Here is a 22,181-nt window from a genome sequence, read left to right on the forward strand (position 1 = left end):
GTGGTTTCTACAGATCCCCCTCCGGCGGCTTTCTGCACTCTCCAAGAGCTTGTTTTTTTGTTTTTTTGTTTTTGCCTTTCTTGTCATGAGACCCGGCTTCTTCTTCCCTGATATACTGAAGAGGGCATGTTATAAATTAGGCGATATCCGGGCAGCCCGTCTCCTGGCGCAGGGTCCTTGGGCTGAAGCTTAAGGCGACGGCAGGGAAGGCAGGGTCCTTCTCTGAGGCAGTCGCGCAGGCACCGGCTGCGGGTAGCCGGTCACCGGGCGTCATGTATTACAAGTTTAGTGGCTTCACGCAGAAGTTGACTGGAACATGGGCTTCCGACGCTTACAGCCCTCAGGTACAGGTAGCTCCAGGCCCTCTCGGACAAAAGTGGCTGCCCGAGCCTCTGTGCCAGGCAGTCGTGGCGCCGGAACCGGGTGGGGTTTCTGCCTGCGGTTCGGTTTAACTCGGCACCATCCCTCCCGGCGCCTCTCAACATCTTGCGGCGGCCATAAAGGCTCCTAATTCTGTAGCTGCTTCCCCGTCGGGGCTGGCCCGGGGCGGAAGTTGGGCCTGGCACTCAGCTGGGGTCAAGGTGACCTCCGAGGTCGCTGCTTCTGGGTCTTCGGGGTGGCTTGTGGGGTCGGCGTGGCCCAGAATGCGGCCCCGTAGTTCGGCTTTGTCCTTTTTAAGGAGGTTTCGCTTTTGGTCTCCTCGGTGCTCCATTGCTTACCCCGCCCCGTGTAGCCCAAAAGCCTCATCAAAGCACGAGATTGGAGAGCTGGGATGACAGCCCCGAGGGAAGCCATAGGGGCAGGAGAGGCTGTAGGATCAGAATTAAGAGACCTAATGGGTTCTTTCAAATGTCCAGGTGAGCCTGGGCAGTTACGTGTAACGACCTTAACGTTTCTCAACGGTGAAATGGTTGATGGCCGTTATTTGAGTCTAAAAAGTATTCCAATTTCATTCAGATTTTGCCTGTTGAAGTTTGTCTCAGTGGTAGACTTTTTTTTTTTTTTTTAAAGTTATTTGAGAGGGAGCGCGGGCAGAGAGCCAGAGGGAGAGAGAATCCCAAGTAGGCTCCATACCATCAGCACAGAGCCCAAATGGGGACTCCAGTTCACAAGTGTGAGATACCACCTGGCTGAAATCAAGAGCTTAACCGACTGAACCACCCAGGTCCCCCTTCGGTTGTAGACTCTTAATATGAGCTAACATCGTGGCTTTGATGCTTTGATTTTATGGCCTTTCCCAGGATTACTTTATCGTGAGCTTAGTTTCATCTAGGGCAGCTTTCCTACAGGTTAAATGAAATGACTGGCAGTCTTTGGCAGGTGGTTGGTACTTGATAAGTGGTAGCTATTCTCCAGAAGTTGAGTGTTAGATACCATCATATTCCTTATCCTCATGGAGTAGTGTGGGAACGGTTCGTGAAATACGCAGTTGGAAAACTGGACTGGAATAGTAAGGATCCTAGGTGGGGTGTAAAGAATGCTCTATTATGTTACTTCCTTCTTTTTCTGGGGGACACAGCGGCTTGTCTAAGTGGGGAAGGTGTTTAAGAGTAATTTCAGTCTAAGATTGGACGTGCTGTTAATGTTAACTAGGGTAGAGAGGGGAAAAAGGGCAAGTTTTGGGGGGAGTGTGGGGTTTGGGAGGAAGGGTCCAGGTTTATAAATGTTGACCATTGGATGATGTCATGTTTGGTACCAGCTGGATTTATGAATATGAAGTTTAATAGAGCTGGGTGTCTTCAGCCCATAATTGGTAGAATCTGTGGTGGGGAGGGGATCATCCAGGGAGCATATAAGGAAGAAAGGTGGGAAGATGATTAGGCTACAGAAACGCGAAGCGGAGGGTAGAGGAGGAAAATTTATGAAAAGAACAAACCAGGTGGGGCGCCTGCGTGGCTCAGTCGGTTGAGTGTCCGACTTCGGCTCAGATCATAGTCTTGAGGTTCAAGAGCTCAAGCCCAGCATTGGGCTCTGTGCTGACAGCTGGGAGCCTGGAGCCTGCTTCAGATTCTGTCTCCCTCTCTCTCTGCCCCTGCCCTGCTCATGCTTTCTCTCTAAAAAATAAAGAAACATTTTGAAAAAAACAAACCAAGATTAGAAGGGAAATCATCCTGGTGGTGTCACTGACTGCCAAATGGGGTCAAAGAAAGATCAAAGGAGGTCAAAGAAGGAATTGTCCCTAGGGATTTATTTATTTTGTAGATTACAGGGGAATAGCCATTTCTATCTTATTTGTTTCAAAATACATGTAGTTTTCATGCACTGATCTTAAATGTTACAGTGTAATGAGTTTTGACAAATGCATACACTGTAACCTCCAGCTCTGTTAACATATAGGACATTCCATCGCCCCTAGGAAGTTCCCTTCCCTATTCAGACTTTTATAAATAGTTTTGCATGTTTCTGAATTTCAGGGAAGTGGAACCACATGCTACTCTTTTATAAGGTTTTTTTGTCCTTCCATACTTTTTTTTTGGTTTATTTTTGAGAGAGTGATAAAGTACGAGCAGGGGAGGGGCAGAGAGAGGGAGACTGAGAATCCAAGCAGGTTCCAGGCTCTGAGCTGTCAGCACAGAGCCCGATGCAGGGCTTGAACTCATGACGCGAGACCATGACCTGAGCTGAAGTTGGATGCTTAACCAACAGTCACCCAGGCGCCCCAGCATATATTGAAATTAGCTCTCAGAGATTACCCTGAGATTAGCAGAGATTTTTACCCTGAAATGCATGTGGTACAGATAGGGCCTTCAGATTTTTAGCACCTCTTAAATTGTGTTTCTCTTGAGAATTTAAACTTCTTAGTCACTTAAGGATTTCCTTTTTTTCCCCCTGGATCTGTTTTTATTTATTTATTTATTTTTAGAGCATGAGCAAGCGGAGAAGAGGGGCAGAAGGAGAGAGTGAGAGAGAATGTCCCAAGCAGGCTTCATGCTTCTTAGTCACTTAAGGATTTCCTTTTTTTTAAAATCAGTTTTTTAAATTTTTTGTTTTTATTAAAATTTTTTTTTGATGTTTATTTTCGATAGAGTGCGAACAGGGGAGGGGCGGAGAAAGAGGGAGACAGAATCTGAAGCTGAGCTGTCAGCACAGAGCCTGATGCGGGGGCTCGAACTCAAGAATTGTGAGATCATGACCTGAGCCGAAGTTGGACACTCAACTGACTGAGCCACCCAGGCGCCCCGATTGATTGATTGATTGATTGATTGATTGAGAGAGCGAGAGCAAGGGCGGGGAGAAGGTGGAGAGAGAGGGAGAGAGAAAATAGCCCAAGCAGGCTCCACGCTATTTGCGGAGCCCTATGCGGGCTTATCCCAGGACTCTGGGAACATGACCTGAGCCGAAATCAAGAGCTCTTTGACTGAACCACCCAGGTGCCCAAGGATTTCTTAAGCTATGTTGAAAGAAGTGATACTGTGTAGACTTTATCTATGGATTTCAGAGTGCTTGTGACAGGCACACACCCCACCCCACCCCCAAACCAGGTGTTCTGGCTTTGGTAATTAGGAGTACTTTAGTTTTTCCTTTCCTGGAAATGTTAACAATGTAAAATGTATATGTTTGTAACTCTCAGTATTTCCTAAAGTGAATAAGCTAACATGCATTGAATAACTTGGTATAGAAAGGCTTGTTTGCTAACAATGGTACAGGTAGATCAATTTGATAAGTAATTGTATTTTCCAGTGGTTGATAGAAAAGTATTTTCCTTTTTGTGTCCTATGTCAAAATAAATTGAGGCTAATAAACACGGAAAGATGCTCAATATCATTAGTCATTAGGGAAATGCAAATCAAAACTGCAGTGAGATACCACTTCACACCTGCTAAAATCAGAAGACAGACAACAGGTGTTAGTGAGAATGTGGCAGGGGCGCCTGGGTGGCGCAGTCGGTTAAGCGTCCGACTTCAGCCAGGTCACGATCTCGCGGTCCGTGAGTTCAAGCCCCGCGTCAGGCTCTGGGCTGATGGCTCGGAGCCTGGAGCCTGTTTCCGATTCTGTGTCTCCCTCTCTGTCTGCCCCTCCCCCGTTCATGCTCTGTCTCTCTCTGTCCCAAAAATAAATAAAAAACGTTGAAAAAAAATTAAAAAAAAAAAAAAAGAGAATGTGGCGAAACAGGACCCCTACTGTATTGCTGGTGAGAATGTAAAATGATTCAGCTGTAGCAGGATTCTCCCACAGGAGTGGTGACACCAAGGCTTTTCTTTCCAGGAAGCAACTTTATTCTTGCCCACACTGCTCAGTTGGGTTTGTACTCAAAGCACTGAGCCCTGAATGCCACGTGGTGTAGTTTTTTAAGACGTTTTTTTACTTCTTTGTCTCCCATATATGGTAACACACAAACATATAGTTTGATTAAGTGGTCTCCTGTTAACAAGGTCGTGAGGGATGTTGTCATTTATGCGTATAGGTCAGGTTGCCTTGAGGTTTTTTTCTTTCCTTAGGGAGGGGACCCTACCACACAGCCACTTTGGAAATAGTCCAGTAGTTTCTTAAAAAGTGAACATTTTGGGGTGCCTGGGTGGTTCATTCATTTAAGTGTCCGACTTTGGCTCAGGTCATGATCTTGCAGTCCATGGGTTCGAGCCCCGTGTCGGGCTCTGTGCTGACAACTCAGCCTGGAGCCTGCTTCAGATTCTATGTCTCTCTCTCTTTCTCTCTCTGCCCCTTCTCCACTTGTGTGCACACTCACTCTCTCTCAAAAATAAATAAACGTTAAAAATTAAAAAAAAAAGAAAAAAGAAACGTGTTTACCTTATGACCCAACAGTTCTTCTAATTAAGAGGGCAGGATGACCTTCTAGGTAAAGGGACTTGTGGGAGTGATGGGGTGGGGGCTGCTGCAGGGGAATCACTGAGTAGTAAGTTTAGCTGTGGTAGGTGGAGATAGGTCATGAAGGGTATAGGATGGTAGGACTTACTTTTGTGAGAAACAAATAGGAATTTGCAAAGCGACTTGATGCAGGAAGTTGTGGTAGAGTCTTATCCAGAGGTTGGAACAAGGACATACTTCTTACCTTTAGTTGCGTGAAGGTTTATGATGGAGGAACAAGTATCATAACCAGAGCTGTGCTTCGAAAAGTTAGTCTACTGGGAGAGACCAGTGAAAGGATGCCTCTTATACCCATAGAATAGTTCAGGGTCTTCTGAGTGGGAAAGGAGAAATGGACGTCTGGGAGATAAGGACTTAGTGACTGATGAGGGAGATTGTGGAAATGAGAAAGGAGGACTCTGAGATGACAGTAATGAGAGGAGGGTGGTGCTGTCCTTAAAAACAGGGGGCTCCTGAATAGATTTGTGAGAAACTGGGTGAATTTAGGACTTGCAGAGTGTGACGTGTCTGGGAAACATGGAGGTGGTGATATCTAGCTGGCAGTTAGGAACAACTTGAGTCACTGCAGATTGAAACTTGATTCTAGTCCTAAATCAGAGGGCAAGAGGTTTTCGGTTTCTATCAGTTAAAAAAAAATTTTTTTTAAATATTTGTTTTTGAGAGAAAGAGAGAGCACGAGCAGGAGAGGAGCAGAAAGAGAGGGAGACAGAGACCGAAACAGGGTCCAGGCTCTGAGCTGTCATTACAGAGCCCGACGCGGGGCTCAAACTCAGACTGTGAGATCATGACTTGAGCTGAAGTCGGACGCTTAGCTGACTGAGCCACCCAGGTGCCCCTAAAAATTAAAAAAAAAAAAATTGGGTAATTCTCTTATTTCTTCTCTTTCTCAAACCTAAAAGGTAGAGCAAAAGGGAAACTTGGGCCAGTCAACTTCAGGGGGGAAAAAATCAAGCGTATGTCTCTAAAAATTTGGAGCAAGTAGTAGGAGCCCTTGGCTGCCTCGTTTGGTGGAGCTGGCTCTCTTGGATCTTGGGGTTGTGAGTTTCAGTCTGTGTTGAGTGTGGAGACTACTTAAAAAATAAAATCTTAAAAAAAATTATTTTGGAGCAATTAGACTAAGGAGAATTCAACTGCTAAATGGTTGTGGTTGAATGGTTTTAACTGTAGGGGTAGTGATTGTGTAAATAGCTAAGAGATTTGCTATTAAAAAGCAAAACTGGGGCGCCTGGGTGGCTCAGTCAGTTGAGTGTCCGACTTCGGCTTGGGTCATGATCTCATGGTTCGTGAGTTCGAGCCCTGCATCAGGCTCTGTGCTGACAGCTCAGAGCCTGGAACCTGCTTCGGATTCTGTGTCTCCCTCTCTCTGCCCATCCTCTGCTTGTGCTCGCGCGCTCTCTCTCTCTCTCTCTCTCTCTCTCTCCAAAAATAAACATTAAAAAAAATTAAAAAAAAAACACAGCAAAACCTGTGATTTCCATTTGGTCTACAGTCCACTATTTTAAGAACAGCATTCATTCACTAGTTTTCTTCTTCGTGGGAGGTATGGGAGGCTCTGCCATCAAGTGCTGATTTGGTTTACATGACTTTGGTTCTGAAATACTCAAGTCTACATTGTTGTGAAGCTATAGCTTATTTATACTTACAACAAATATTTATTGAATGTGCTTTTTGCTTTTTTAAGTCTAGGAAAGTAAGAGCAGTGAACAAAACCTGCCCTCATGGGGCTTCCATTGCAGTCGGGGAGACACAGTAAACAAAGTAAAATACAATATACCAGGTGCTGATAAGTGCTGTGGAGAAAGAGGGTAAGTGGGAGGACATGCCGTAAAAGGGTGGTGAGGGAATGTCTCACTGAGAAGGTGACACATGGGCAAAAATCTGAAGGAGGTGAGGGTGCCAGCCACGTGGATACCTAGAGAAGAGCATTGTAGGTAGAGGGAACAATGCCTGATGCCTGGGAGATTTAAGGGGCTTGTCTAGTGGGCTGGGGTGGAGAGAGGGGATGATGTTGGTGGTGGGGTGGTGGGGTTTGAAGGGTGCATCTCACGTGGCCCTGGAAGCCATTGTAGTAATTTTGGGTTTAGCTCAGTGAGATAGGACGCTTTGGGAGAGGTTTGAGCTGAGTAGTGATCTCTCCAATCACTGGTTGCTGCATTAAGAGTAGAATGCAGGGTAGCAAGTGTGGAAATGGAAGGAGGGTGAGCAGTTAAGAGGGTGTCATAAAGATCCAGGGGTTTGGGGGCACCTGGGTGGCTCAGTTGGTTGAGCCTTCGAGGCTTGACACCGGCGCAGGTCATAATCTCCCTCTTTCTTTGCCCCTCCCTTGATCTTGTTCTCTGTAAACTTAAAAAAAAAAAAAAAAATCCAGGGGCTTGGACCAGAGTATGCATTGGTGGAGATGGGTGAGACGTGGTCAGATTCTGAATAGATTTTGAAGGTAGAGCCATAAGGATTTACAGTGTGTGTGCAGAATTAAGAATGATTCCAAGGATTTGGGCCAGAAAACCTGTAACTATGCTGTTGTCAGTTTTCAGATGGGGAGGCTCATAATTCTATATTGGGACAGCTGCAACCCTGGAAGAGGCATGCATGAAGGGATTTCCTGTCCTGTAAATACAGCTTCTTGGTTAATTAAGTCCACTCTTAAGAACCCCAGTGTCGGTCTTGTCTAGCTGCCTTGAAACATTGGAAACATTGACTGCTCTTAAATTGTTAGGAGGTTTAATGACAGATAGATGAATATCCATTCCTTTTATTGGTGGGGCCAGGACAGTTGAATTATTGATTGTATGGTATAATAAAATTGTGTAGGTTTGAATCCCATCTTCCTAATGGAATCTCTGAGCTTTGTTTTAATCATCTGTAACTTGGGCTGATAATACCTTATTTACAGGGTTGATGTGAAGAATATTCATGAAGGTTTTGTAGGATTCTGAGGATGTAGAATTTTATGATGTTAAAATATGCATATGAAGAAAGATTGGAGGAGAATATACAGTTCATAATGGTTGATGGGATAAGGTAATGGGATTATAGGTAATTTTAAAATTCTATATTCCAAACTTTTACAGTATTCTAAATGGAAATACGGAATTATTTAAAACCAGTCAGATGGTTGATACTCCTGTTTTCAGATATTGTTCAACAGCTGCTGTAGTTCTGAATCACTTGATGGGTGAACAAACACTGAGCAATTAGGTATAATCCTTTCTAAAAATGCTCCACATTAGTCCTGTCAAAACAAGAATTTAATTTCAAACCATTTTTGGAGATGCTTGGTATAAAGGATTTTTCAATTTTTGCATTCAAGGAGAAATCCTTAGAGGAGAAAATACAGAGCTCACATGTTAAAATTTTCAGTTCAAAGAGCGATCCTTTTTTGCCTTCTTATCTCAGTCATTAGGACCTCTCTTCCCATCTCTGAATCCTTGTGAGTCTGAGTGTATTATATAACTAAATTTAGACTAGTGGCTTACTCACCAAACTTTACATGAATTATTGCTTTTAAGCAGTAATTGAGAGGGGCAGTGAGGGCAGGTAGTGGAATACTTAAAAACCCAAGTCTCTCAGGGGCGCCTGGGTGGCTCAGTTGGTTAAGCATCTAACTTCAACTCAGGTCATGATCTCACAGTTCATGAGTTCGAGCCCCACATTAGGCTCTGTGCTGACAGCTGAGAGCCTGGAGCCTGCTTCTGAATCTGTGACTGACTGACTCTCTCTCTGTCTCCCTCTGCCCCTCCTCCACTCACACTTGCACGCATGTGCACACGCTCGCTCACTCTGTGTGTGTGTCTCTCTCTCTCTCAATAAGTAAATAAATAAATGTTAACAAAAAATTAAAAAGCAGAAAACAAACCAAGTCTCTGGACTTTAGAGAGGCCTGAATTTTGGCACTAAACTCCATCTTTTTTGCAACATGCTCTTAGGCAAGTTACCCTCTCTGATCTAGTTTTCTCTTCTATAAAATAGAAACAGTAACATCTTGGTAGGTTTGCTGGCAGGATTAAATGAGATGATGCTGTGAAATGCTTGACAGGATGCTGGGTGTATAACAAGGGCTCAGTAGATAATTAGTGGCTGTTATTCCATAACATTAATGTCCATAATGGCAGAGATCGTATCTGTCTTCTTCATCGTATATTTTCACTAAGTGTTCAGTAATATGTGCTGAGTGAGTGAATGCAGTGCAGATAATTCCCAGTTGTGTGACTATGTCAAAGAAATAGAAACCAAGTTTACTTTTGGAGGGGGGAGTTTAATTGAAGTGTAGTTGATTTACAATATTAGTTTTAGGTGTATACAATGTAGTGATTTCACAATTATATACATTACAAAATGCTCACTACAGTAAGTGTACTTACTATCTGTCACCTTACAAAGCGATTACGGCATTATTGACTATACTGTACTTTTCATCTTCCTGGCATGTATTTTATAACTGGATATTTGTACCTCTTTATTTCCTTCACCTCTTTCATTCTCTCGATCCCCCTCCCCTCTGGCAACCACCAGTTTGTTCTTTGTATTTGTGGGTCTGTGTATATTTTTTGTTTATTTTTTAGATTCCACACTTAAGTAGAATAATTTCTTAAGTAGAATTTTTCTGCCTGACTATTTCACTTAGAGTACCCTCATTCCTATTCAGGTTGTTGGCCAATGGCAAGATCTCATTTTTATGGCTGAATATTATTCCACATCTTCTTTATCCATTCATCTATTAGTGGACACTTAAGTTGTTTTTGTATTTTGGCTATTGTAAATAATACTGCAGTAAACATAGGGGTGCACTTATCTTTTAGAACTGACATTTTTGTTTTCTTTGAGTAAATACCTAGAAGCAGAATTACTGGTTTGTATGGTATTTGTATTTTTAATTTTTTGAGGAACCTGCATTACTGTTTTCCATAATGGGTGTACCAGTCTGTATTTCCATTAACAGTGGATGAGGTTTGTTTTTTCTTTACATCCTTGCCAGCACTTGTTGTTTCTTGTCTTTTTGATACTTGCCATTCTGAGTGGTGTGAGGTGATACCTCACTGTGGTTTTGATTTGTATTTTTCTGATAATTAGTGATATTGAACAACTTTTTACGTGTCTGTTGGCCGTCTGTAAGTCGTCTTTGGAAAACGTGTGTTCCAGGTCTTCTGTACGTTTTTTTGGTATTGAGTTGTATAAGTTCTTTATGTATTTTAGATAATAACCCCTTACTGGATGTATCATTTGCACAGATCTTCTCCCATTCAGTAGGTTGCCTTTTTGTTTTGTTGGTTTCCTTCACTATGCAAAAAGGTTTTCAGTTTGACGTAGTCCCAATTTATTTTTGCTTTTTTTTTTTTTTAATGTTTATTTATTTTTGACATAGAGACACACACACATAGAGCATGAGCCGAGAGGGGTAGAGAGGGAGGGAGACACAGAATCCGAAGCAGGCTCCAGGCTCTGAGCTGTCAGCACAGAGCCTGATGTGGGGCTCAAACTCACAGACCGCGAGATCATGACCTGAGCCAAAGTTGGACGCTCAACTGACTGAGCCACCCAGGCGCCCCTAAAGATTGGTGCCACATCTGTCAGGCAGTGTTGACAGACTTATCAAAAATGATATTTCCACTCTGCTTAATAGTTCTCTGCTTCTTTCTGTCTCATGGTAGTTCCTCGAGGGCTTTGACAATCAGCAGAGGCAAGAAGGTCCCACTTTAATCTGGGTTTATCTATTTGGAATGGTGAGTTTCGCTGTAATCCCTAGATCCTTCCAATCACCAATTGCCTTGGCTATGTCATCACCAACCTTTTTTGGAGTCAGACTCAGGCAGCTGATTTGTGGGTCAGGGCAGACATGGCATTCAACTTTCCCACCGGTGCACCTCCATATATGACTGATCTCATTAGGGTTGAACTTAGGTGGCCTGGTGAAGGTGGCTGGATGAACCCAGATTTGGGATGACCAAAAACAGTTGCACCTTCACCTTCTCCGCCAAAAGTCAAAAGCATTTTTTTTTTTTTTTAAAGTAAGCTCTAGGGGCACCTGGGTGGCTCAGTTGGTTAAGTGTCCAGCTTCAGCTCAGGTCATGATCTCACAGTTCATGGGTTTGAGCTGCACATCGTGCTCTGTGCTGACAGCTCAGAGCCCAGAGCTTGCTTTGGGTTCTGTGTCTCCCTCTCTCTTTGCCCCTCCCCTGCTCGTGCTCTGTCTCTCTCTGAAAAATAAACATTAAAAAAATAAATACAATAAAATAAGCTCTACACCCAGTGTAGGGCTTGAACTCATGACCCTAGAATCTAGAGTCACATGCTGTGCCACTGAGCCAGTCAGGTGCCCCCAGTTTCATTCTTTTGCATGTAGCTGTCCAGTTTTAATAACACTACTAATGAAGAGACTGTCATTTCCCCATTGTATATTTTTGTCTCCTTTGTTGTAGGGTTGACCATATAAGTGTCAGTGTTGTATTTCTGGGCTCTGTATTCTGTTCTGTTGATCTGTGTTTTAGAGCCAGTACCATACTGTTTTGATTACTGTAGCTTTTAGTATATCTTGAAATTTGCGATTGTGATAACTTTAGCTTTGTTCTTTCTCAAGATTGCTTTGGCTATTTGGGATCTTTTGTGATTCCATACAAATTTTAGGGTTATTCTAGGTCTGTGAAAAATCTTACTGGTATTTTGATAGGGATTGCATTGAATATGTAGGTTGCTTTGGGTAATGTGGGCATTGTAACAGTATGAATTCTTCCAATTAATGAGCCTGGTATATTTTTCCATTTATGTGTGTCTTCAATTTCTTTCTTTACTGTCTTAATAGTTTTTGAAGTGCAGGTCTTTCACCTCCTTGGTTAAATTTATTCCTTAAGTATTTTATTCTTTTTGATGCAGTTGTAATTGGGATTGTTTCCTTAATCTCTCTGCTTCTTCATTGTTAGTAGATATCAAAATGCCACAGGTTTCTTTAATTTTGTATCTTGCAACTTTACATGTATTGTAATAGTTTTTTGGTTGAGCCTTTAGGGTTTTCTTTTCCTTTTTATTTTTCTTTTTTAATTTTTTTATTTTTTAGAGAGAGAACATGAACAGGAGAGAGGGACAGAGGGAGAGAATCTTAAGCAGGGCTCAGTCTCACACCCTGGGATCATGACTTGAGCTGAAATCGTGAGTCAGACACTCAGCTGACTGAGCCATCCAGGTGCCCCTAGGGTTTTTCTTATGTCAGCTGCAAATAGTGAAAGTTTTTACTTTTCTCTTACCAATTAGGATATGTTTTATTTCTTTTTCTTGTTTGATTACTGTGGCTAAGACTTCCAATACTGTGTTGAATAAAAGTGAAAATGGACATCCTTGTCTTGTTCCTGATCTTAGAGAAAAGGCTTTCACTTTTCACCATTGAGTATGATGTTAGCTGTGGATTTGTTATATATGGTCTTTATTATGTTGAGGTATGTTCCCTCTAAACCCACTTTGTTGAGAGTTTTTATCATGAATGGGTCCGATGTTTTGTCCGATGTTTTTTCTCATCTGTTGAGGTGATAATGTGATTTTTATCCTTCATTTTGTTAATGTTGTGTATCACTTTGATTTGTGGATATGAAACCAATCTTGCATCCTGGAGTAAATCCCACTTGATCGTGGTGAATGATCTTTTTAATGTATTGTTGAATTTAGTTTGCTAATTTTGTTGAGTATTTTTTGCATCTGTATTCATCAGAGATACTGGACTATATATATCTATATATATCTATATCTATATACATAAAATTTGTATTGTCTTTGGTTTTGTTATCAGGGTAATGCTCGCTTTGTAGAATGAATTTGGAAGAGTTTTTTGGAATCATTTGAGAAAGATAAGTGTTAACTCTTTTTTCTTACTATTTTTTTATTTAAAAAAAATTTTAACATTTATTTTTAAGAGACAGTGACAGAGGCATAGAGAGAGGGAGAAATAGAATCTGAAACAGGATCCAGGCTCTGAGCTGTCAGCATAGAGCCTGACATGGGGTTTGAACTCGTGAATCGCAAGACCATGACCTGAGTTAAAGTCAGATGCTTCACTGACTGAGCCACCCAGGTGCCCCTCTTACTATTTTTTTTTTAACATTTATTTTATTTTTGAGAGAAAGAGAAACAGAATGTGAGCAGGGGAGGGGCAGAGAGAGAGAGGGAGACACAGAATCTGAAGCAGGCTGCAGACTCTGAGCTGTCAGCACAGAACCTGATGCAGGGCTCGAACTCACGAACTGAGAGATCATGACCTGAGCCAAAGTCGGGTGCTTAACCGACTGAGCCACCCAGGTGCCCCTTAACTCTTCTTTAAATGTTTAGTAGAATTTGCTTGTGAAGCATGTGGTCCTGGGCTTTTCTTTCTTGGGAGGTTTTTTTTTTTTTTATTACAGATTCACTTTGACTGCTAATAATTGGTCTGCTCAGGTTTTCTATTTCTTCCTGATTGAGTCTTGGAAGAATTGCATGTTTGTAGGAATTTATCCATTTCTTCTAAGTTGTCCAACTTGTTGGCATATAATTTTCATAATAGTCTCTTATAATCCTTTGTATTTCTGTGGTGTCAGTTGTAACTTCTATTTGTGATTTTGTTTGAGTTCTCTTTTTCTCGGTAAGTCTGGCTAAAGGTTTATCAATTTTGTTTATCTGTTTGCAGAACTAGCTCTTAGTTTCATTGATCTTTTTTAGTCCCCATTTCACTTATTTCTACTATTAGTCTGTGTTTAACTTCGTTCTACTATAATTGTTATTTTCTTCTTTCTACTAACTTTGGTCTTTGTTCTTTTTCTGGTTCCTTTAGGTGTAAAGTTAAGATTGAGATATTTCTTGTTTCTTGAAGTGGACCTTCATTGTTATAAACTTCCCTCTTAGAACTGCTTTTGTTGCATCCCAGAGATTTTGAACATTGTTTCCATTTTCATTTCTCCATGGATTTTTTTTTTTTTTAATTTTTTTTCAACGTTTTTTATTTATTTTTGGGACAGAGAGAGACAGAGCATGAACGGGGGAGGGGCAGAGAGAGAGGGAGACACAGAATCGGAAACAGGCTCCAGGCTCCGAGCCATCAGCCCAGAGCCTGACGCGGGGCTCGAACTCACGGACTGCGAGATCGCGACCTGGCTGAAGTCGGACGCTTAACCGACTGCGCCACCCAGGCGCCCCTCCATGGATTTTTAAATTTCCCTTTTGATTTCTTCTTTGACCCATGGGTTGTTCAGGAGCATGTTGTTTAGCCTCCATGTGTTTTTGTTTTTTTTTCCATTTTTTTCCCTGTAATTGATTTCTGGTTTCATACTGTTGTGATTGGAGAAGATGCTCTGTCTTATTAAATTAATTGGGACTTGTTTTGTGGCCTAATATGTAATCTGTCCTGGAAAATGTTCCACGTACACTTGAAAAGAATGTATATTCTGCTGTTTTGGGATGGAATATTCTATATATATCTGCTAGGTCTGTCTGGTTTAATGTTGTTCAAAGCCATATTGATTTTTATGTCTGGATGCTTTATCCATTGATGTAAGTGGGTTGTTAAAGTCCCCTGCTGTTATTGTGTTACTGTCAATTTCTCCCTTTGTGCCTATTACTATTTGCTCTGTATATGGTGCCCCTGTGTTGGGTGCATGGATAGATATTTACAGTTGTTATATCGTCTTGTTGGATTAATCCCTTTATATAATGCCCTTCTTTGTCTCTTATTAGAATTTTTGTTTTAAAAATTTTTTAATGTTAATTTATTTTTGAGAGAGAGAGCTCTCACATGGGTGGGGAAGGGGCAGAGAGAGAGGGAGACACAGAATCTGAATCAGGCTCCAGGTTCTGAGCTGTCAGCACAAACACCAATGTGAGGCTCGAATTCACTAACTACACAATCTTAGCCTGAGCTCAAGTTGGACAGTTAACCACCTGAGCCACCCAGGTGCCCCTTTACTGTCTTTGCTTTAAATTCTACTTTGTCTGACATAAGTTTGCTATCCCAGCTTTCTTTTTGCTTCCATTTATGTGGGGAATATATGTATTTTTTATATCCCTTAACTTTCAGTTTGTATGTGTCTTTAGGACTGAAAGAGCCTCTGGTAGGCAGCATATAGATGGGTCTTGCTTTTTATTCATTGAGTCACCTTGTCTTTTGATGGGAGTATTTAGACCATTTACATTTAAAGTAATAATTGACAGGTTTATGCTTATCGCTGTTGTGTCAATTGTGTTCTTATTGTTTTTGTAGGTTTTGTTTCTTCTACTTGCTTCTCTTGTAATTGATGACTTTAGTGTTTTACTTGGATTCCTTTCTTTTTATTCTTTGTGGATTTTTATAGGTGTATGGTTAGCATGAGGTTCATATATAACATCCTAAGTATATAGCAGTCTATATTAAGTTGATGGTTGCTTAAGTTCAAACCCATTCTAAAAGCACTACATAATAAACCCTCCCCCATGTTTTATGTGTATAATGTCATATTTTACATCTTTGTATTTTGTGACTATCAGTGAATTAAAAAAATTTTTCTTTAATGTTTATTTTTGAGATAGAGACAGAGTGTGAGCAGGGGAGGAGCAGAGAGAGAGAGGGAGACACAGAATCTGAAGCAGGCTCCAGGCTCTGAGCTGTCAGCACAGAGCCTGACGTGGGGCTCGAACCCATAAACGGTGAGATTGAGCTGAACCCATGACCTGAGCTGAAGTCGGATGCTTAACTGACTGAGTCACACAGGCACCCCAATGAATTTTTTATTAATACTTATTTATTTTGAGAGAGAACACAAGCAGGAGGAGGAGAGGGGCAGAGAGAGGTAGAGAGAGAATCCCAAGCAGCCTTCATGCTGTCAGCGCAGAGCCTGACATGGGGCTTGATTCCACGAGTTGTAAGATCATGACCAGAGCCAAAATCAAGAGTTGGACACTTAACCCGCTGAGCCCCTCAGGCACCCCTCAGCAAATTTTTTAGATGTAATTGATTTTACTACTCTTGTCTTTGAACTTTCATACCAGTTTTATAAGTGATTGATTTACTACCTTTATTATGTTTGTTTTTACCAGTAAAGTTTTTTTCCTTTCATAATTTTCTTTTAGTTAGGGCCTTTTCTTTTCCACTTAAAGTCCCTTTAACATTTCTTCTGAGGTTAGTTGAGTGGTGATGAACTTCTTTAACTTTTGTCTGGGAAACTCTTATTTGTCCTTCAGTTCTGAATGATAATCTGGTCAGGTGGACCATTCTTGGTTATAGGGTTTTTCCTTTCAGTCAATGCTTTGCATATATTGTGCCACTCCTTTCTGGTCTGCACTGATTTTGCTGGAAAATCAGCTGATAGCCTTTATGGGGTTTTCTTTGTACATAATTAGTTGCTTATCTCTTGCTCCTTTTAAGATTCTGCCTTTAATTTTTGACATTTTGTTGTTACTGTGTCTTGGTACGGACCTTCCTGGGTTCATCTTGTTTGGGACTTTCTCTGCTTCCTGAACCTAGATGTCTGCTTTTCCCAGGTTAGAGAAGTTTTCAGCTGTTATTTCTTTAAATAACTTTTCTGCCCCTTTCTCTTTTTTCCTTCTAGGACCCCTATAATGTGAATATTAGTACAGTTGACATTGTCATATGGGTCCCTTTAACCTATCCACATTTTTTTCTTTTATTTTTTAATGTTTTTATTTTTGAGAGAGAGTATGAGCAGGGGAGGGGAAGGGGCAGAGAAAGAGAGAGAGAGAGAAAACACAGAATCTGAAGCAGGCTCCAGGCTGAGCTGTCAGCATAGAGCCAGATGTTGGACTTGAACTCGTGAACCATGAGATCATGACCTGAGCTGAAGTCAGGTGCTCAACCTACTGAGCCACCCAGGTGCCCCATCCTCATTTTTTCTTATTCTTTCCTTTTGCCGTTCAGTTTGGGTGCTTTCTGTTACTTTGTCTTCCAGATTGTTCATCTGTTTATCTGTATCTTCTAATCTGCTGATTCCTTCTAGTGGTTTTTCATTTCAGTTACTGTATTTTTCAACACTGATTGGTTCTTTCCTAGTTCTTCTTTGAGTTCTCTTAAACCCTTTCTCAATTCCGGTGAGCATCTCTATGACCATTGCTTTGAACTCTTTATCAGGTAGATTGCTTATCTCCATTTTTTGGGGTTCTCTTTCTGAAGTTTTGTTCTTTTCTTTGGAATGTATTCTTTTTTCTCATTTTGTTTGACGGTCTATGTTTGTTTCTATGAATTAGGTGAAACAGTTACCTTCTCCAGTCTTAAAGGGGTAGCCTTGTGTAGGAATGTGCCTTGTATAGACTGTGTGTGCCTGGTGGCTTTGTTTGGCTAGAGCTGTAGTGGGCATGGGCTGAGGGCACATTCACAGGGCACATTCCCTGTGGGATGGTGGGAGCTGGGGTGAGTTCAGACCAGGCGGTTCAGGAGTGCTTGGTTCCAGTGCTGCCCTACTGGGACAGCAGGAGCTGGGTTGTCCTCAGGCTCTCCACCTTGGGCCTCTCCCTAGTGGGATGGCTGAAAGAGCCTCTGGGAGGGCAGGTATGGGTTGGGGTGCTCTGCGTAGGGAGTACCCTGGCTGGCTGGCTGGAGCTGAAGCAGATGCAGGCCCGGGGTGTCCCAGGGTGCTTCTTGCCCGGGCCACCTTGGTGAGATAGCTAGGGCTGTAGTTGGTGCAGGCTGGGGTAGCACCTTGGTGGGACCGTTGGAAGTGAGGCAGGTGCATGTGATGGGGGACACCTGGAGCTGATGTGTGGGCTAGGGCCTGGGGCTAGAGGGTACAGGCTGGCTAGAGTGCCTGCTCCCGTCTGCACTATCAAGGTAGAGGGGGGAACATAATGGTGCTTGCTAGCACCTTCTAACCGAAGAGAGTTCTAACAGTTCCCCTACCATTTAGTAGTTGCTCTAGGGTTAATAAATGGGTTTCCTTCACTTACAGTCTATTTACTGTTTATACTGTTGTGTGTGTGCGGTTTTTTGTTTTTTGTTTTTTTGTTTTTTTGGTTTTTTTTGCCATGGCTCAGGTTGGGTGAATCTGTGCAGGCCTATCTGTGCTATTCCTCCCTACTTCAGTTCCTCCTATCAGGGTGGGATTCCTGTTGTTACATTTCTATTGTTAACACCCCCCTTCCCCCCATCTCTGTCTCCAGCTGTTCTCTGTGTGGTCACGCTATCCTTTGTTGTGTGGAAGCTGTTGAATCAGCCTTCAGTTCTTATTCAGGAGGAATTGCTCTCTGTGTAGGTGTAGATTTGGTGTGTTCCTGGGAGGAGGTGAGTTCAGCGTCTTTCTATGCTGCCGTCTAGGACCGAAACCCAAGTTTGCTTTAATACTTTTTTGTTGCCCTGTTGATCCTAATGCTTACCTGGTAGGAGTATCATTGAGGCTTTCAATAATATGATCTTTAGGTCTTGTCAGTTATAGGTAAATTTATATTTCTTTGAAGAGATCAAGAACCAGGGGTCTGACAACTATGTTAATTTGAGCAAAGGGTTTTTTTTTTCCTCCTTCATCTGTAAAATAGAAGAGGGTGGGCTTGAACTCTGCTTCCTAACTTTAAGTTTTTATTTTTTGTAGTTAGAATTTAATATAAAAGGATGTGTTTTATTGGTTTGTAACTCTAGCTCCTATCTTAATGTGCAGGTTATTTTGGAGAACCATCTTGATCTATATTTGCCACTGTAGATTTACTCCATCAGATAGAAAACCAGAGTTTCCCTTGGGTTCCTTTTTTTTTTTTTTAATAGCTTTATTGAAATATAATTCACATACCATACATTCACTCATTTAAAGTGTACAACTCAGTGTTTTAGTGTAACCATGTGCAACCATTACCGCATTAATTTTAGAGCATTTTCATGCCCTTGAGAAGAAACCTATAACCTGCAGTTATCACCCCCCTATTGCTTATTCCCCAGCCCTAAGCAGCTGCTTATCTACTTTCCGTTTTTCTAGGTTTTCTTGCTTTGGACTTTCATATGAATGGGATCATATAATCTGTGGTCTTTTGACTAGCTTCTTTTACTTGGCATAGCCTGTAACAGTACTTTGTTTTTCTTCCCCTTTAAGTTCTTTTTAAGCCTGTGGGTCCTTCTATCCATATGGCTCTAGGAGTTGCTAATAGCAAACCTGTGTTAACTCCCAAGTCTCATTCTGTTTATATTTATTGACTGTAAATATTCAATGTTAAGCACATATGTATTATGCTGTTTTTTCAGTGGTAGATACTATTACTTTTGTACACATGTCACAGATGAGAACATTGAAATTTCCTTAAGTTTTATTATTTGTTTTTTAACTTATGGGTTTATTAATGCCGGAAATTTCAATTGCTCTAATTTTTTTGTTTTCTGGTCCTGAAAGACAAGTCTCTTACCATTGCAGGCTCTTCCAGATCGGGCTTTTTCTTTACAGTGTGTCTGGAAAGTTTCTGAAGTCTACTCTGGGGTTAGAAGTCCTGTGTTAGTACATCAGGTCACCCAGAGGAGAAAAGGGACAGCCAGGTCCCTTTTGAAATGTAGCCAAAAGTTCATACAGATTAAAAATGTTTTATTGAGGGGCACCTGGGTGGCAGAGTCAGTTAAGCATCTGACTTCAGCTCAGGTTATGATCTCACCGTTCATGAGTTTGAGCCCTACATTGGGCTCTGTGCTGACAGCTCAGAGCCTGGAGCCAGCTTTGGGTTCTGTGTCTCCTTCCCTCTGCCCCTCCCCCATTCATTTTCTTTCTTTCTCTCTCTCTCTCTCTCTCACTCACTCTCGCTCTCAAAAATAAAAATCTTAAAAATGTTTTATTGATTTGATAGGAAGGTAGATATAATAGGTTTTCTGGAAGCTCAGATTGGGCTTTTGTGATTGTTTGCTTCTCTCTCCCTCACCTCAAACCCCCATCTTAATGGCAGGGAATTCTTGATGGGGTTTGCTGTGGGAAAGTGTTTTGTTAAAAGTTTAAGGACTTTAAATCTTAAAATTAAAGGCCTTGTAATGCATACTTGGAGAGCCTTTCCTTCCCTCTTGTGTGGTTGAATGACTGCCTCCATGATTTCAGATAGCCTGCTTGTTGAAGGTTGTTCATATGCCCAGACATGCTTTCAACTTGACATTTTCCTTTTTCTTACAGGGATTAAGGCCTGTGGTTTCCACAGAAGCACCGCCAATCATATTTGCCACACCCACCAAACTGAGTTCTGATTTTACTGCATATGATTATGCTGGGAAAAACAAAGTTCCTGAGCTGCAGAAGCTTTTCCAGGTGAGAGAAAACACTAGAGGAGACACTAGAGAATGACTTGTTATTTTGGCAGTGAGTTTTCTTCTAATTGTTTTTGCTTGCTTGATATTAAAATTCACTGAGCTGTTAGAAGAGGCTCTCTTGGGTTTGCTGATCAACAGCAGCCAGAATTGGATTTCAGAATATTATTAATGTTAATCTACATACAGATAATTGAGAGGTCAGTGGCCCGGCTGCATCTCTGGTGCCGTGGGAGCGAGTGTTTGTTATTGCTGTTGCTAGAAGGTAGCTTCCCGTATCCTCAGAAATATGTGCAGATTCAGGACTGGCTTGGGGACTTTTGGTCAGGTTAATCCCTTTTTTTTTTTTTTTTTAGGTTAATCCCTTTTTAATCTGATAAATAAGACTTGATTGGGCATTTGGAGTCTTGAGTTATAGTGGGGGAGGGAGTTTGGAGACTGTGCAAAATAATGGATTAAACATTTTATGGAGACTCTCTTTTTTAAAGGTTTTGTTATCTTTTTAAGTAGGCTCCAGGCCCAGGGTTTGAACTCACAACCCTGAGATTAAGAGTTACGTGCTCTACCAGCTGAGCCAGCCAGGCGCCCCTAGAGTCTTTTTCTTTTTAAACAAGGGTTTACCAGCTTAATGGAAAGAAACTGAATACAACATGACTTGAGCCTACTAACTGACCTGGTGTGCTCAGACATCACTGACTAATGATCAGAAGTCAAACTAAATGTGGAGCATGTCTTGTGCCTGCAGTCATTTAGCTGTGGGTTACTTTTGCCTTTAAAAGAAATTCACCAGTGCGACTGGCCTAGTTAAGCAATATATGATAAATTCCTTAGAAACTTGAAATTTGTTGCATGCAGGTTCCTGAGGCCCCATTTTGGAGAATGACTTTGGCCTTCCAAGCTTTAGCTGCGTATTTAAGAAAATGTACACCACTGTTGAGTCAGGATTCTAAGGGATTGGTGGTTTTTCCCCTGCAGTGTGTTGATGCCTTAGTTATGAAGACCTATTAGCCTAAACTGTAAAGTCTTCTTATTAACCATGTCCTTGATAATCCTTGCTTTCCAGAAGTCCGACGGTGTGCCCATCCACCTGAAACGAGGCCTGCCTGACCAAATGTTGTACCGGACCACCATGGCGCTGACAGTGGGAGGGACCATCTACTGCTTGATTGCTCTCTACATGGCTTCGCAGCCCAAAAACAAATGAGTTAGGCTACAGAGGACTGGTTTGCTTTTTGGCATAAACCCTTTGAATTTTCATTTTTCATTGTTGTGTAAACATTTTCTTTTTTACTTGAATGGTTTACTTAACATTTTCCCAGAAAAATAGATATTAAGGCCGTATTTTGGTTTGTTTATGAAATGCACATGGTCCATCAGAGCTCATTGGATAGTTAAGACTATTGTTTAAAGAAATGCTGCTGCTCTTTGAGCTCCTGATTTCCCTGGAGATTCTGGATGAAGGTTGCACACAGGCTCATTAACAGCAGTCTGTGTGGAGATCCTTAGGGACTTATGGTGGTGTTTTTGAGCATGGGGTGCAGAAGCCTTTCTGGATTTGGATGTGACTGAGGAAGGAAGACAGAGGCCAAGGCCAGGAGCATGAAACAGGAGTTTGAGTTAGTAGACACCTTAGGGACTTTTCCTTCTTGTGACAAAATGTTGAGAAAAATTATTTGTTGCCTGCCTCTATTCATTGGGCAGTTTGTTTCCAAGGGTTATTTGCCTCATCTCCGATCACTAGTGAAATTTTATGTGTAATTGTTATGTATTTATTCCACCTTGGGAACAGAGAACACCTGTTTAGTGTTGCACTTTGGAGCAGTGTGTTTTATTAATGCAGCTGTGACACAGATTCTCCTTTACCTTTTCAAAATGTTATGGCTTTAAATTGTGATTTATTTTGAATGTGGAATAAATACATGAATGAAAAATATAAATTTTGAAGTCCTTTTGAATGACCTTTCAGAATACTTTCAGAAAACCAGAGGCATCTTAAACCTGAGTCTAATTTCTTTCTTTTTAATTGGGCACCAGATAATCTTTACAAAGTAGTTCCTCAAAGTCAAGTAATAGGCCAATGGCATATTGATGATTACCATATGGTTCCTTGTAAGAAACCAGCTTGCCCCTTTGTGAAATGTGCCTGTAATACACAGTTCTTTAG

The 22,181-nt window shown here is 41.6% G+C and overlaps 1 protein-coding gene and 1 long non-coding RNA gene across 3 annotated transcripts; both read left to right on the forward strand.

The window, feature by feature from the left end:
* Positions 1–259: 259 nt before the first annotated feature.
* LOC125937501 (cytochrome c oxidase subunit 7A-related protein, mitochondrial) lies at positions 260–21,954 on the forward strand. 2 transcript variants are annotated; one of them, XM_049652245.1, is made up of 3 exons: positions 260–344; positions 19,887–20,018; positions 21,081–21,954. In XM_049652245.1, the coding sequence occupies exons 1-3, from the start codon at positions 273–275 to the stop codon at positions 21,219–21,221; spliced, it is 345 nt and encodes a 114-aa protein (XP_049508202.1). In that variant the 5' UTR covers positions 260–272; the 3' UTR covers positions 21,222–21,954. The 2 variants fall into 2 exon arrangements, with proteins under 2 accessions (XP_049508202.1, XP_049508201.1); XM_049652244.1 differs by having other exon boundaries at positions 266–350.
* LOC125937503 (uncharacterized) lies at positions 995–13,172 on the forward strand. The gene is made up of 3 exons (XR_007462403.1): positions 995–1,176; positions 6,509–6,632; positions 12,599–13,172. It is a non-coding gene; the product is annotated as an uncharacterized LOC125937503 (long non-coding RNA).
* Positions 21,955–22,181: the final 227 nt, after the last annotated feature.

This window comes from Panthera uncia (genome assembly GCF_023721935.1).
Source record: "Panthera uncia isolate 11264 chromosome A3 unlocalized genomic scaffold, Puncia_PCG_1.0 HiC_scaffold_12, whole genome shotgun sequence".
In the NCBI taxonomy this organism is placed as follows: domain Eukaryota; kingdom Metazoa; phylum Chordata; class Mammalia; order Carnivora; family Felidae; genus Panthera; species Panthera uncia.

What these genes read in the sequence shown, in the direction of transcription:
- LOC125937501 (XM_049652244.1), top strand. Translation starts at nt 273, where the DNA reads ATGTATTACAAGTTTAGTGGCTTCACGCAGAAGTTGACTGGAACATGG. An exon ending in CTTACAGCCCTCAGGTACAG is followed by an intron (nt 351 to 19,886) that starts GTAGCTCCAGGC and finishes TTTTTCTTACAG; the next exon opens with GGATTAAGGCCTGTGGTTTC. An exon ending in AGCTGCAGAAGCTTTTCCAG is followed by an intron (nt 20,019 to 21,080) that starts GTGAGAGAAAAC and finishes CTTGCTTTCCAG; the next exon opens with AAGTCCGACGGTGTGCCCAT.